Source organism: Macaca nemestrina, chromosome 11 (assembly GCF_043159975.1).
Source record: "Macaca nemestrina isolate mMacNem1 chromosome 11, mMacNem.hap1, whole genome shotgun sequence".
Taxonomy (NCBI): domain Eukaryota; kingdom Metazoa; phylum Chordata; class Mammalia; order Primates; family Cercopithecidae; genus Macaca; species Macaca nemestrina.
The window spans coordinates 75,386,026-75,402,190 of record NC_092135.1 but is presented as its reverse complement, the minus strand read 5'-3'; the positions used below and the strand labels follow the sequence as shown (position 1 = coordinate 75,402,190).

General features: G+C 33.6%; 1 protein-coding gene across 5 annotated transcripts in view; it reads right to left on the bottom strand.

Moving 5' to 3' along the window:
- The window catches only part of LOC105483174 (alkylglycerone phosphate synthase), a 171,032-nt gene that overhangs the window by 55,019 nt on the left and 99,848 nt on the right, over window positions 1-16,165 (bottom strand). For all 5 annotated transcript variants that reach the window (XR_011609891.1, XM_011743862.2, XM_011743861.2 and 2 more), the window contains exons 12-14: window positions 8,625-8,676; window positions 4,059-4,135; window positions 2,097-2,209 (exon numbers count right to left, since the gene is read on the bottom strand). Coding sequence is in view for 4 of the 5 variants with exons in the window: in XM_011743862.2 (XP_011742164.2) it covers window positions 2,097-2,209; window positions 4,059-4,135; window positions 8,625-8,676 (242 nt within the window). In the remaining variant the exon portion in view is untranslated. The remainder of the gene's footprint in view (window positions 1-2,096; window positions 2,210-4,058; window positions 4,136-8,624; window positions 8,677-16,165) is intronic.

Sequence of the window (16,165 nt, the reverse complement as noted above, 5' to 3'; positions counted from 1 at the left end):
TGGTGAAACCCCGTCTCTACTGAAAATACAAAAGTTAGCCAGGCATGGTGGCATGAGCCCGTAATCCCAGCTACTCAAGAGGCTGAGGCAGGAGAATCACTTGAACCTGGGAGGTGGAGAGGTTGCAGCAAGCTGAGATCACACCACTGCACTCCAGCCAGGGTGACAGAGCAAGACTCTGTCTCAAAAAACACAAAAACAAACAAACAAACAAACAAAAAACCTGACAAAATGTTTTGACAAATACCTAAAGATGAAAATACAGTTTTACAGGTGGCACAGTAATTAGGCACAAACAAAGTAGAATAAAAGATATCAGGAAAATACAGCATTCACTTACATTCATTCATTCAACAATTACTACATCAAGTATTTAGCAATAACTAGACATCAACAGTGATGCACAAGAAAAGACAGGTCATGCCCTATAAAAATTATGAGGCACAACAAACAAGCATTATGTCATCATCCTACCCCATTCTAAAAGGAAATGTGACACATTACTAACTAGTGATGACTTACTAGTCATACTTAATTGACATTATAAAGATAGATCCTAAAAACTGAAATTCCTCTGTGTGTGGGTTCGTGTACAGATGTGGAGGTGTGTGTGAGCGGGGAGAGGACTGAGGTGAAACTAAGCAAATTTAATCCTATATACAGTTATTCAAATGATAAAGCAAAATGCACCCTTCCATTTTCCTACAAGTCCTTCTGAGAAATTATGAAATCCAAGTAAATATTTAAATATACAATGAACAATTTTTTAAAGTTTCAGTCTCCAATATTTAAGGCTAGAGTAGGTTTTAAATCTCCTTGTTTCTTACTAATATCATATGTTTTAAGAAAACAATCTTTTAACCAAATTACATACATACTCCCTATAACTTAGAAACTAAAAAACGGGTACATACACAGGGATAAATTCCTTCTGGGAAGGAAAACATGTACATTTCAAACATTACAACAAAAATAAGATGACCTGAAATTCAAGTCTTCTGGTCATTACTTGGATTTTTGTAACATAATTATTTTTAAGTGATTTAGTTAAAATATCAGCAATTCCCAAAACAGTTACTGAGAAAAGATGAAAGATGAATAAACTTTCTCTTTTACTGAAAAAATTAAAATTCCATTTGCCAATTTCAGAAAAGGGTAAAAATAAAAGTGAGACATTTTCAATACCTAAAAATAGTACAAAAGTAAACTAAAATTTAGGTCTAAGATTAGACTCTTTTCCCCTTTAAGAATACTGCACGTTAACACTAAATTCAGACAACCCTAGAAATAAAGGGCTTATATATGAAAAAAATACATAAAAGTGGGGCATTCTAAAACACATGGCTCCAAATTAAGTGTTCATTTGTTTTCTTAAAAAACAACAAAAAAGAAATGAAAATAAATATTTACAAAGAACTCATATTAAGCATAATAGATATGATATATTTTAATCCCTGAAATAAAAAAAGGAAAGAATAGTGTCTAGAAACTGTTAGTTTATGTACTTTAAAAGGAAAGGAAAAAATGTAGTCCTGATAAATGGCATTTTCACTATAGTTCTCATCGATCAGTCTTACAATCCATCAAGAAGACAGAAACCACGCTACCATTATTCAGTTGGTTATAGATGTGAAATGTTTTCTGTTTCTTTATACCAACATAAAACAGTAAGTGACAGGGGGTGGAGTATAGATAATTTATCAAATACCTTCGATTAAACACAATTTTCTTTTAAAAACACACTAGTAGCATGCTTTATACATACACTATTATCACCACAGAGTAAGAGGACAATGAATTTTCTATTTTACTCTAGAAGAACAAATATCATGACACTGACATTAATGTAAAAATCTAGGAAAAATACAATGTTTAAATAATAATATATATATAATTAGACAAGAGCAACATATCAATCTAACTTCCTAAAAATTTTGGAAGTAAACCAAAACAATATTTTAAATTTACTATCATAAATTACCACAAATTTAATACCAAACTGAAATTAATAACTGCTTTGAGACATGCAGTCTCCTTGGAGACATTAATGCCTAGTACTTTAACTTTCTCTTGGCATTATGAACTTGAAGCCATACCCAAATTTTGCAGCAATATCATACACTTGTTTTTCATGTTGAAGAACCTTCTCACGGTCCCCCTCAAAGAGCAATGTGGCTACACTTAGCTGATTTGGGTCAAATCCTTTAAACTACAAAAAAAAAAATTAATTATTACAGATAAGTCTTATCCTATAAAATAATAAATCAAAATACACTTTGCTTGTTTCCTTCTGATATGGGCTCAAATACATGGATTTCTTAAAAACTGAGCTTTGGAACTTTACATGTCAATCACTAAGAATGTTTAATAAATCTATTCAGGTCATTACAATGTAGTAAAACTATTCAGCACAGAAAAAACACTTTATTTCAAAGTATGCCACAGTGTTAATCATAGTGACATATTGCTTATGTAAATACAACAAATAACTTGTTGAAATAATAACTATGATAAAGAATCAAATAAAAAACTGCAGAATGATAGAATAAAGTAGCTGGATATATTGGGCGGGAAGCAAAAATCAACAACATCCCTACATACTAACAATAACTTCTTATTAAATAAAGTTTTCAAAGGCAATCTTATGCATAAAACTAAAATAGTATCTAACAATCTTAAAAAGAAAATATATTAGGAAACATATCTAAAACATATCCAAAAAAAGGTGAGTAAGACATATGCTCCTAAATGCATAAACTAAGTATTATAAATCACTCAATATTTCTCCAAATTAATGTACTAGTTTCTTCCAATTCTAATAAAAAAACCACAATGAACTTCCTAAAATGATGAAAAGTTTCTAAAATTTTTCTAGAATAATAAAAAGATGATGGTGATAACAAGGAAAATTCTGAATAGCAAGAGGGAAAAATAGACCTACAACAATGAAATCTATTTAATTTTTTAAGAACAAAAAGCTCATTAAAAGAGACTGAGATGCACTAAAATGGTGTCTATTTCTTAGATAAGCATATAAGATATGAGGCATAGCAAATCAATGTATGAGAAGCACAGATTAATTAATGGTGCTGCCACAACTGGTTAACAATTGGAGGAGCAGAAGGGGAAGATTAATTTAGATCTTTTTCACATAATAAAATGGAAATAAATACAAATAGTAATAAAGACAATTTTTTAAAAAAATTCTCATTTATTATAAGAGAGAGTGAAGAAAATGGCCCTGATCATATTTCTGGAGGAAGAAAGGCTTTTCTAAGCTTAGACTATATTAAATAATCACAGGAAAAGAGAGAAAAATTTGAACACCAAAAAATAAAAATTTTACACCAAAAAATAAAAATCCTGATTAAAAAAGGAGATGCCTGCCTGGAAGAAAAGAAATTATTTACAACATTTATGACAAAGGGCATCTAATAATTCCAATCTCAAAAGGATACATCAAAACACCAAGAAAAAAACATGAAGCTGTTCCCCCACCACCACCTGGCAAAAATAAACATATCCAACGAATTCACACAAAAATTAGATCTAGAAAATAAAAGAAAGCGTTAAAGTTCAGTCCCATTGGAGCTTCAAAAAACATGAACTAGAAGAAAGAACTGTTTCCCCCCCGGTAAATTTAAAATGTAACAAAAAGAATCCCACATGGAATAACAAGGATGCAAGGAAAAGAAGGTGCTAACTAACACTCTAGGAAAAAAATTCAACAATCATAGGTTAAAAAAAATCCACACTCTTATTTCACTTTATAGATATCTTCCATAAAGGAAAAAACTCAAACTATAGAAAATGTTATGAAAACAGAACTGTTCAAATGCAGTGTTATTTTTAGAAGCTTCAAAACTGGAAAAGAATTAAAATTTTCTGAAACTGACTGCCTGATTGATTTACTTAATATTTACTCCAACATGAAAAATTATACTTCTGAAATGTACATAGCAACGCGGAAAAACACCCTTATAATAGGTGCATGTGGGAAGAAAGCAGAAAACATATCTTAAGCATTTAAAATTTTAGCATTTTATAAAAATTCTTACCTTTGTAATATAAAACTTTTTTAATCCATCCAAAAATGATGTAAAAATAGAGGAAACCTGAGGTTTAAGAGCATGACCTAAGAAAAGAAAAAAGTTTATATAAATAGGTTATTCTGTGTTTTTCAGAAGATCAAGAAGCTACTCCAAGTTAGTATCCTAAAAAAAAGTAAAAGTTTTCATGACTTTAATTTTTAAAATCTTCCCATTTACATAAATATTTATATTAAGATATATAGTTATATTGTTTGATACTTTTATCTTCTTTCAAATGTCACAACTTTTTATTTACAAATCACATTATAAATTTGATTTTTCAAGTCAAATTACTATATGTAATTAATACTACACACAGTTTAGGTATCTTTCAATGGTATGGTTTACACAAAATAAAATTACTTCATTAATTTTCATTTCATTAAGAACACCCATGGTGGCTGGTTTTACTTTTATTTTTTTTAATTATATAGTAACTATTCAGAACTATAACCAAATATGGAGTTAATGACAAGTTTAAGGTTGTTTCTTAATTAATTCTTAATTCAGTCAGAATTCTTGGCATAAAACTAGCAATTGCTTCCTTAATCACACCCGGAGAGTTAAAATTGCCAAATAACATAAATGGAGTCTCAAAATCTGTTAAATTAACATCTTTGCCTGCAGATTAAGCTTAATTGAGTGAAAACCTTTGACTGTTTTCTCACTGTTTTCAGAAAGAAATGACGACTCGACTCCTATGACTGTTACATTTAAGAGTCATGCATCTGGCTTCAGTGTTAGCAGCCCAATTCAGAAAAAGGTGTCATACCATTTATACAGAATTTTTATAAAGAATTTCAGTCTTAAGTAAATCAAAATTATCTCCAAATAAAAAGTTTATTTTTTTAAAAAAAGCCTTTGAGGTTTGGGGATTTTGTTTTTAACATGTAGGCCCTTCCTTTTGTTTAGTTTAGAAACAGCAAACTAGCTGTTTATAAAACCATCACTGGTAGTTTTTTTCTATCCATTTTTTATAAGAATCTCAATCTGTAATACTACTTATTACTACATTTTTGCTGATTATAATAGGAAACTGTGTTACAAAAAAGACCAAGTAATAGAAGTCTTAACCAGAGGCTAAGAGTTAGATATCTATGCTATACCTGGGGCATTAAAACAAAGCAACAAACAAACAAACAAACTGAACTGCAGGTTAGATAGAGATCACCCTAGCAATCTTTTTGAGCTCCTTGATCACAAGTAAGAGATACGTTTGGGGATTTTCTTCTTTTATTTTAAACTATCAGAGATGCTTCTTAGTGTAACTAGCATTTTAAGAGACAATTTCTAATATCTATAAAGATAGAAATAATGTATCATCAAAACATTCATTTCTGGTCCCAAATGGAACTCATCCTATATTAACAATTAGAAATAAATATATAAACATTTTTATATTGAATGTGCGTGTTGTGTTCTTGGCAGATGTTGAAATTATCTATTCTTTATACAAAAGCCTTTATACAAAAGATTCACTTATCTTTATACAATGCATGAGGACTCCATATGATACTACTCTGATATGAAATAATCCTTAAGGGTAAATGTTCACCTTAACTCATTGAGATTTATATGCACAATTTCCATTAACGCTAGTAGAATTACTCACATACATCTCTGATACTAAGGTGACATGATAGCTTTGAAGAACAAATTATTGTAAAAGTGATACTGACTTTTAAGTGGGTATTAAGTGGATATTAAGCATTAGTATCAACTAGAAAATAATATCTTTTACTTTTTCTTAAATATGTTGCCTATCAATATAATTACATTTTAAATATATTCTAGCTATTGTGGGTTTTTTCTTCTTTTTTTTTTTTTTTGGGGACGGAGTCTCACTCTGTCGCCCAGGCTGGAGAGTAGTGGTGTGATCTCGGCTCACAGCAACCTCTGCCTCCCCAGTTGAAGCAATTCTCCTGCCTCAGCCTCCCGAGTAGCTGGGACTACAGGCGCCTGCCACCATGTCCAGCTAATTTTTGTATTTTTTTTTTTTAGTAGAGACAGGGTTTCACCATGTTGGCCAGGTTAGTCTCAAACTCCTGACCTTGGGTGATCCGCCTGCCTTGGCCTCCCAAAGTGCTGGGATTACAGGTGTGAGCCACCATGCCCAGTCGCTATTGTGGTTTTTTAAAATATTAAACTAATTTCCAAATTTACTAGCTGGACAGTTTGATTAGTGAACTTTCTGTTATTTCAATGTTAATCAAGTCATTTAAACAGATTTATTAATTATCTATATTTTAAAGCAGTGGTTACAGACAGTGCAAAAACTCTTGGGCTTTGTAGTCAGACAAATCTGGGTTCATCCCCAGCTCCACCACATATGACTTGTGGACTGTGGTCAGAGTAATGAGCCTTTGAGTCATTTGTAAAGTGGAGATACCACTCTGACGAACAGTCATGAAGAGAATTTTATAAAGTGTGCTATTGACAATGTGATCAGCACTATGCTATCTAGGATTTGTTCACCCCCTTGCCAGTTTGATGACTAATTGAATCACGTAAAAATGCCTATTATGTGATAAGTGCAGGTGATAGAAAAATGACTAAGAAACATACCCTAAATTTGAGAAACTTTAGTTTACAGAGGACATCTTTGGATTATTTCATTATACTCAATGATATATATCATTTCAATATACTAAAATTAGATGTCAATATAATGTATTAAGAGTTGTACCTGAGGTAGATACCATATTAAAAATATTCACAACTAATAATATGGCGTGTGCTTTGTTAACAACCAATGTGGTATAAACACCAACCAATCAGCCATATGGTTAGTGCAAGGTCTGGACACCCTTTGCTGTGCTAAGCATTATTTCCTCTGTTGCTTGATCAAGAAGCCATGGGAGGATATATTAATGTAAAGGCTTCAATTAAGTAAAAGTAAAAAAGGTTATACAGACAGCCAAAAAGCATGATCAGATCTGTATTTCAAAAGGATCGCTTTGGTGGCTAAGTAAAGGGCAGAGGGAGGGGAGACACAGTGAAGACTAGAGAAGGTAGAACCTATAATACCACCGATGAGAGCAAGCTAGAGGGGAGCAAGTAAGTATGTTTTCAGGTATAGTAATGAGAACATGGAAGAGGGATGACAGGGAGACTTTCTTTAAACCTTCACTTTAAATTGTTATGGATTTCAATTATAAATAAGTATGGCCAAATCATAACTAATTTTACAAAGGTGCCTATGTCTAATATTGTTTACAACAACAATAACATATAAATGAATAACACAGTCTTATTAATTAGATGCACGGCTCTCTTTAAGATCTCTAAATGCAGGCCAAAACACACAAGTGGTTTTTCACTTGATTTAAGTATTTCATTACTTATAGAACATATTTATCTTAAACTTTTGTCAGTAGTATAGTATTTTGAAAGTAATTTACTTACAGGAATAAACAATTATGACTAACTTAGAAGAATGTAATTTTAAAACTCTTGGTATGTTATGAACCTGACTTTAGTTAAGTTTCTATATAACTATAACCATGCTTCCCCAAATTAAAATCTCAGCTTACTTTTAGACATGACAAAAGCCTGCCTATCTTTGCCTTTAGTATTTATTACTGAGCGATCACTCCCATGATTTTAGGAATTGTTTTGAGGATATTTAAATTCTATAAACTTAAATCCCAAAGTAAACTTCACAATATAACTACAACCCATTATAATATCTTTTTCCCAAGACCACCACCCATTCTTCTATGTTATTTAATCTACCCAATCAGTCCAATCAGTCTAGGTGTTGTCTTCAACTCCTCCTCTTATTTAGCCTTCCACATCCAGTTAGCAAACTGATTTTCTGAAAATCTGTCATCTGTTCTCTATCTCCATTGCTGCTGCCACGCTCAAAGTCCTCAAACTTTGCTTCTTGAACTGTTTCATCTCCTAGTGTCTCTCCTCCATGCATGTACCCTTCTAATCTATCCTGCACAGTGCTACCAGAATGAGCTAAGCCGTAAAGTTGATTGATTTTATTCTTCAAAGAAATCCCACTGCTGACAAGACAAAATCCAAGTCTATCCTGCAAAGCCCTAGTCTACCTATCCAACTTTATCTCATACAACAACCCTAACCCTACCCTCTATTTGAACCACAGAGAACGATTTGAAGTCATTAACACACATTATTGAATTTCACACCCTCACATTTTTGCTGCCAAGTGAAGAAGTCTGGTAGAGAAGAAGAGACATCTAGGCAAACTTGTATTCACCTTTGAAGATTTAGCTCAAGCATCTCTCTTATACAAGCCTTTTCTGACTCTTTAACCTCAAGCAAAATCAAGAAGAATCAATTCCTTCATTTGCAGCCCATGGTATCCAGTGCAGTCTTCTTTCACAGGACCTCCAACACTGCTGCCCTCACTCATTTATGTAATTGTCTATCTTCATTAGACTGACACCTTCCTGAAAGGCAAGACTGACCTTCTTTCTACCTCTGCACTCCATACTCTTTCTACTGATATTTCATAAATTTCTGTGGCTAAATGACATTTTAAAATTATCACTCCTTACTTACCAAACTGAAACTGCTTGTTGTCCATGAGGCGAATAGATGCCGGAGCACATCTCTGTTTTAAAAAGAAAAAAAAAGGTGATACAAATTTAATACAGTAAAAAGCTAGACAGGTAGAATATGAATATTATCTTTCTATATTTAAGAGATCAAGAATTTAGTTCCTAAGGATTTACAGAGGAAAAAAAGTTAACTTTTCATATATTTTTATGAAGACAAATATCAATGACTTCTATAAAATATTTGGAGAGAAGAAATCTGCAGATACAGATAAATACAAACATAAGTTACCAGATTTTAAATTTATCAGCAGAAAAAGCTGCCTAATGTCTGGCAAAGACATATGACAATATCCTAAAAGAAATAACAGACCCCAAAGCGGATTATTTTAGAAGAAAGATGTTTCTAAAACTAAAATCCAGTGCCTCAAGTATTACGCCATCCAGAAGATGAAGACATTGTGACTTTTAGATGAGCACTATTTCAGTAAACCACACAGCCTCCAAAAATCACTTAAAACACACACACATGCACACACACACACAGCTTTAAAGTCATATTCCAAACAAAAATTACATTAAAACTATCTTATTTTCTATTTTGTAGTCTTATTAAATGTATAATAGTTTAAAAATGTTAAATGTAAAACCTGAGTAATTTCAAATCTTGGCATAAGGGTATCTTTGTAGTTGGGTTGATACTTCTAAAAATGTTACCAGTTTCCAAAAATACTAAAGGAAAAATCAGTTTTCTTCACATTTACAAATCTGAAATGTTTTTAATAAAATGGGCACATTGACTTCTAATAAAATACACAAAGCCTGATTAGACCAGATTTCTTTTCTTCATAAGTAGAATATACATATAACATACATATTTATATATTTTGGCTTAAGCACATAAGTAAAATATGAGAGAGTAATAGCCACTCTGTCATTCATAACAAAAACATTTTAAGTTCTTACCAACTTGTAAATTCCATCTCCTGCTATCAACCACATTCTACTCCACCTTTATCAATGGCAAATATTATTAATGAAAACAATTCATGCAAGTACACATATATCAGAAAATGGGAGGGGATGGGCGCAGTGGCTCACACTTGCAATCCCAGCACTTTGTGAGGCTAAGGTGGGTAAATCACTTTAGGACAGAAGTTCAAGACCAGCCTGGCCAACATGGCGAAATCTTGTCTCTACTAAAAATACAAAAGTTAACTGGGCATGACGGTATACACCTATAATCCCAGCTAGTTGGGAGGTTGAAGCACAAGAATCACTTGAACCTGGGAAGCAGAGTTTGCAGGGAGCCAAGATTGCGAGACCTTGTCTCAAAAACAAAAACAAAAACACAAAAAAAAAGGAGGGAAAGGAAAGTATACTACATTTAGTATAGTAAATTTCTATGGGTATTTAATCTTTAAAACAATTAAAATATGCAGGTCTTGATTAAATCTTGGTTTGCAAACACTATCCATAAAACATATCTTGGAGATAACTGGAATAATCTTATAGAATGAATATTAGATGACATTAACAAATTACTGCTGATTGGCCAGGCATGGTGGCTCACACCTGTAATCCCAACACTTTGGGAGGCCAAGGGAGGCAGACTGCCCGAGGTCAGGAGTTCAAGACCAGCCTGGCCAACATGGTGAAACTCCATCTCTACCAAAAAAAAAAAGAAAAAAAAATTAGTCAGACGTGGTGGCACAAATCTGTAGTCCCAGCTACTCAGGAGGCTGAGGCAGGGGAATTGCTTGAACCCAGGAGGCAGAGGTTGCAGTGAACCACTGCACTCCAGCCTGCTGGGTGACAGAGCGAGACTCTGTCTCAAAAAAAAAAAAAAAAAAAAACTACTGATTTTCTTAGACATGATAATGGTATTGTAGTTATAAAGAAGAACACTATTCTTCTGTCTTTAGGAGATGATGCTGAAGCATTTACATTAAGTGTCGTAAAGTCTGCAACCCAGGCTGGGTGTGGTGGCTCACACCTATAATCCCGGCATTTTGGGAGGCTGAGGCGGTAGATCACCAGAGGTCAGGAGTTCGAGACTAGCCTGACCAACATGGTGAAACCCCATCTCTACTAAAAATATAGTATTAGCCGTGCGTGGTGGTGCATGACTGTAATCCCAGCTACTTGGGAGGCTGAGGCAGGAGAATCACTTGAACCTGGGAGGCAGAGGTTGCAGTGAGCCGAAATAGCGCCATTGCATTCCAGCCTGAGCAACAAGAGCAAAACTCTGTTTCCAAAAAAAAAAAAAGTCTGTAACTTAATTTCAAATGGTCCAAAAAACATATACACATACACGTTAAACAGAGCAGAAAGTTAATTACTGTTGAATATATGAAGTGGATAGACAGGTAATCACTGTACCAGTCTTTCAAATTTTCTACATGCTTAAAATTTTCAAATTAAAAAGCTGGAAAAATGGCAAGAAAGCTCCAGAGCAACTGCTTTATCATATAGCAACTAATATTCAATTATATTACGTGTGATTTTAACTTCATAGTTGAGTCACATAAGCCAGCTATCTAGTATTCCTATTTGTATCAAGGAGACATAGTAGATGGTAACAGACAAACACTATCAAAAAAGAACTAATAAGCTAAAGAAAGTTTTTTAAAATTTTTAGATATTAGTTTTTCAACATGAACTTTTTTGAAATTATCCAATTCAAACCAACAGTTTTAAAGTCTCATACTTCAATAGTACCAGACTTTTAAAAAGTCAGTTTTTCAGTTATTGTCATAACTAAATGCTTATATAGGTAAAGCACTCAAAAATAGCATCTAGGTTGGCTTATGATCTCCTGGCAATTGATATTTGTAAATCATTATACATCATTCTAAATATACAAAGCTGAATATGTTTCTTATAATTCGAAATAATTAAAAGTTACCACTACAGTTAATTAAATGGAAGATTCTATAATCAAAAGATGAAAATAATGTTACTATTCTCAAAAAAACAACATTCAATCTGAGTTACTATTCGTACAGTTAAGATTAGGTTATGTTTCCACTGCTTTAAAACTAATTTGGTAGGTTTAAAAAAACCTCAAAAGATTGCCTTTAAAAGTTAGAGACAGCACAAGTTCTGAGAATTTGAGCTCTAAATTAACTCCCATGTTATTCACTAATGCCGGGCTGAGAGTGTTCCACAGATTTTGTAAAGGAGGAAAAGAGGTCCTTGAGTTAAAGTGACCCCTGCTGGTAAGTGATCAAAACTAACATGAGAGGGAATATTTTTACAAATTTTAATGATGGGTTAATGGTAAGCTCAGGGAATTCAAGAACACTCAAACAGAAATTGCTTACTAAAACTGAGTTAATGAAATAATTGATTTCTTTCCTGCTATGATAAATGTACCCTTACTAGAATCTCTCAAATCATCAAACTTGTAACTAAGTATATTTTATACTTAATAGTCTGAAACTACATGAAACCTGATATGGACTAATACAGAAATATCAATATAATTTTTTACTTGAATAATGAAATAAATAACCACAATGACCTCACAACATGGATACAAGACTGACTTCGTCAAATTGCTGGCAATTTCCTCCCTTTAGGGATGCTACAACCAGGAATTTACTTGATTGCATAATCTGAAAAGTAAAAACTAACTACTCTAATTAGTCTTACTTAGTACTCTCTGCACTAACTTAAAAAGCAACATATTTCTCAATCCTATCATTTTATTTAAAAATATTTCCTCTGCTAGGTGCGGTGGCTCACGCCTGTAAATCCCAGCACTTTGGGAGGCCAAGGCAGGCGGATCACGAGGTCAGGATATCGAGACCACCCTGGCTAACATGGTGAAACCCCGTCTCTACTAAAAAATACAAAACATTAGCCAGGCATGGTGGCAGGCACCTGTAGTCCCAGCTACTCGGGAGGCTGAGGCAGGTGAATGGCATGAACCCGGGAGGCGGAGCTTGCAGTGAGCCAAGATCATGCCACCGCACTCCAGCCTGGGCAACAGAGCGAGACTCCATCTAAAAAAAAAAATTCCTCTAAGAAACACATCAAAATATTTCTGCAAAACTGGTTTTTCTAAAACTAAGTCATAGCTCTTACTTGTCACAGGAAAAATCGGAACTTGCAATTCAGATGAGACATATTTGAGAAGGTACCTCTTAAAAGACTAGTTACCAGCAAAATAAATTCAATATTAGCATATATTTCACATGTCTGAGGGGTTTCTGCTAATGTAATGTCATAAGGATAAACTATAAAAGTATAAGCACTGAATGGCAGCTGTATAACTCTGCTCCATGGCTAAGGAATGAATTATACTTGATTGAAAACATTTGTTTCCTCAAAGGGTCAATCCAACATCCTGTGTAGACTCTGGAACAGCCCAAATTCTTGAGCCTAGAGACTACATTGGAAATAGTCTATCAATCTCATGTTGCATCAGAAGCAAATGTTTCAATACTAAACTCCACGTGCTATACAAAAATTTGGTCACGAAAAATTATCATAATATGCAATATCCTCAGTAATTACTAGAAGTCAGGAACCACATCTAACTACATACTATCCATTGCATTATGTTGGTTATCAAGCTAAGAGCATACTACCTCAAATAAAAGGCACACAACAAAATTGATTAATTTAAAAGTTCAAATCCCAGCACTTTGGGAGGCTGAGGAAGGTGGATCACAAGGTCAGGAGTTCGAGACCATCCTGGCTAACACGGTGAAACCCTGTCTCTACTAAAAATACAAAAACAAAATTAGCCAGGCATGGTGGCGGGCGCCTGTAGTCCCAGCTACTTGGGAGGCTGGGGCAGGAGAATGGTGTGAACCCGGGAGGCAAAGCTTGCAGTGAGCCGAGATCGCGCCACTGCACTCCAGCCTGGGCAACAGAGCGAGACTTCGTCTCAAAAAAAAAAAGTTCAAAAAAGGCTATGTAAAAAAAAGGTAATCTGTTAAATGTGAATTTCTGGATATAAAAACTTAAAATGTAGACAAATTCTTCTTCTAACTAATAAGTCAGAGTTGGTATCACAGATGAAATGATAGACTATTTAAGGCTACAGTTATTACTCGTTGGTCATCTTAGAGATGACATACTGACTTACAGCTAGGAGTCCGTATGATAAACAATAAGAAGTTTTTATTTTGACAAGTCAATTGTTGCTTGGTTTTAAAGAAGAAAATAATACATAATAGGGAGTGAATATTGTCCTCCACTTATATTAAGGAAAAGACCAAAAAGCCAGTCTCCTAATTATAACTTCATAGTTTTTCAGTTTAGTAAAGGTATAATAACTTGTTCTGAGTAGCTTCTGGTAGAGAACATGTCTCATAACTGTCTTAATTTTCCTTGATCAAACAGTAAATGATCCAATTAACCAAACATTTGACTAGGGTTATTCTCTCTGCTTCAGAGAAAGAAAAGCATGACACAAAAACATGATTTAAAATAATTTCAGTTTCTCTATGTAATAAATACTCCCAAGAATTACTGTTGAATAAAAAGAAGTTTTAAGTGTTTTATAAGGTAAGTGCTAACCCTGACTCCTTCCAATTTATTTGAACTCCTCCAAGATAAATTAATTTTAAAACAGAACAATTCATAAAATTTGTCTTCCCAAATTATAATCTAAAATCACTAAAACAAACAAACAAAAAACCCCAAACCTTTATCAGTTTAAAATTGTTTAAAATAAAAGTGATAGAAGGAAGGAAAAGTTACCCTCTGTCAAAAGGTAGTGGGAAGAAAAGCTGCCTTTTCATCTGTAATTCTGAAAACCTAGTTCGAAGAAACTAGGTTTTACTGAGAAGAGTTTTGAGAGGAACGAGTACTAATCAATACCAAATACAGTTTTTCCTCTCGTTAGAACGAATGTTTCTCTCAAAATACCATAGGGCACAACTACTAAGTTTTTATTGAAAACAAACAAAAAACCCCAAATTTCAGAAATTGCTTCTGAGCTTGTTTTAACACTCAGTTTTCCTTTTAATCTTGTAAAGACATTGTTATTTCCAAACAAACAATTTTATTTATCTCTTTTAGAGAATAATAAAACGTTATATCTAACACTGATATGCTGATTAAAAAACATTATTTCCCTCCTCTTGAGAGGTTACAGTAGGAAATGTATTTTCTGAGAAAGTCTTAAAAATCACTTACCCATCTACTGAATAAAGTAGGAGATTATACTGGACTGCCACTTATGAGAAAGAATCACATTAATCTTCCACTAAATCCTCCTTTCTAGCTTTTCATGAGGCAGTGAAGTATTAAAAGAGGATACCTCCTCACATGGACAAAGATCGGATAAGAGACCTTAGTAGAATCCTTCTGCTGCCAGTATAAGGTTGCTTAATTTATTTCCTTCAGTAAGAATAGTAATAAAAATATACATATAGCCCACTTTGCGATTTGTGAACAGTCATGTATGTTCTTTCTCAAAAGATATTCATCCAAAATACAGTTTCCCATTTCAAAAGCAACTTGAATCTGAAAATATTGCAAAGATGGAAGTGCTATAAAATGACAGTGAAGAATTACAAGCAACCAACTCATTATTCAATCAAGAATTTGGCACAATCATAAACCATGTACCATCTACTTTAATGGATCTTAATTCCCCTGCTATCAACTGAAATTCCAAATCCCAAATTGAACAATGACTAGTGCCAAAACCTGATTTTTTTCAATTTTTCTGCCTGAAAACACTATTACAAAGGAAAGCAGCAAATACTGTACCACTCTTGACATATGAGACTTGTATGTTCTATAAACTAATATATAACTTTCCCTAAACCATTATAAAACCTTTTATCCATTTCCAGGTAAGATAAACATTAATGCCTCTCTATATGTGCATTATAATAGAAGGAAAATATGTAAGTTCTCAAAATTGTTAGATGTCCAAATCCCAGTAATTACTCTTAGTAATTGCTCCATTCTTAAGAGCAATGCTTGAGAATAAAATGTTATCTATCTAGACTTTTAAAATCAGTTTCAAGTAGGACAAACTTCCTAATCCATAATATTTATATCTCTAAAAATTGTCAATTACTAAGTACATAGAACCAAATCGTCATAACTATAGACTAGAAAGGAACTTTATGACCTGTTTTTTTAACCACATAGTAGCACTATCAATCATTATCTTTATTTTGTTACAAGATATATAGCTAATACAGTTTTTTTTGTTGTTGTTTTTTGAGACAGGGTCTTGCTCTGTTGCCCAGGTTGAAGTACAGTGGCACGATCATGACTCACAGCAGCCTAGACCTCCTGGGCTCAATGGATCCTCTCACTTCAGCCTCCCAAGTAGCTAGGACTACAGGCACATGCCACCATGCCCAGCTAAGTTTTGTATTTTTTGTAGAGACAGGGTTTCGCCATGTTGCCCAGACTGGTCTCAAACTCCTGGGCTCAAGTGATCTGCCTGCCTCAGCCTCTCAAAGTGCTGGGATTACAGATGTGAGCCACCGTGCCTGGCTCACTATAGTGTTTTGTAGTGAATTCAGATTATAGTCATTGCGTGAACCTCCTAAGAATTGTTTA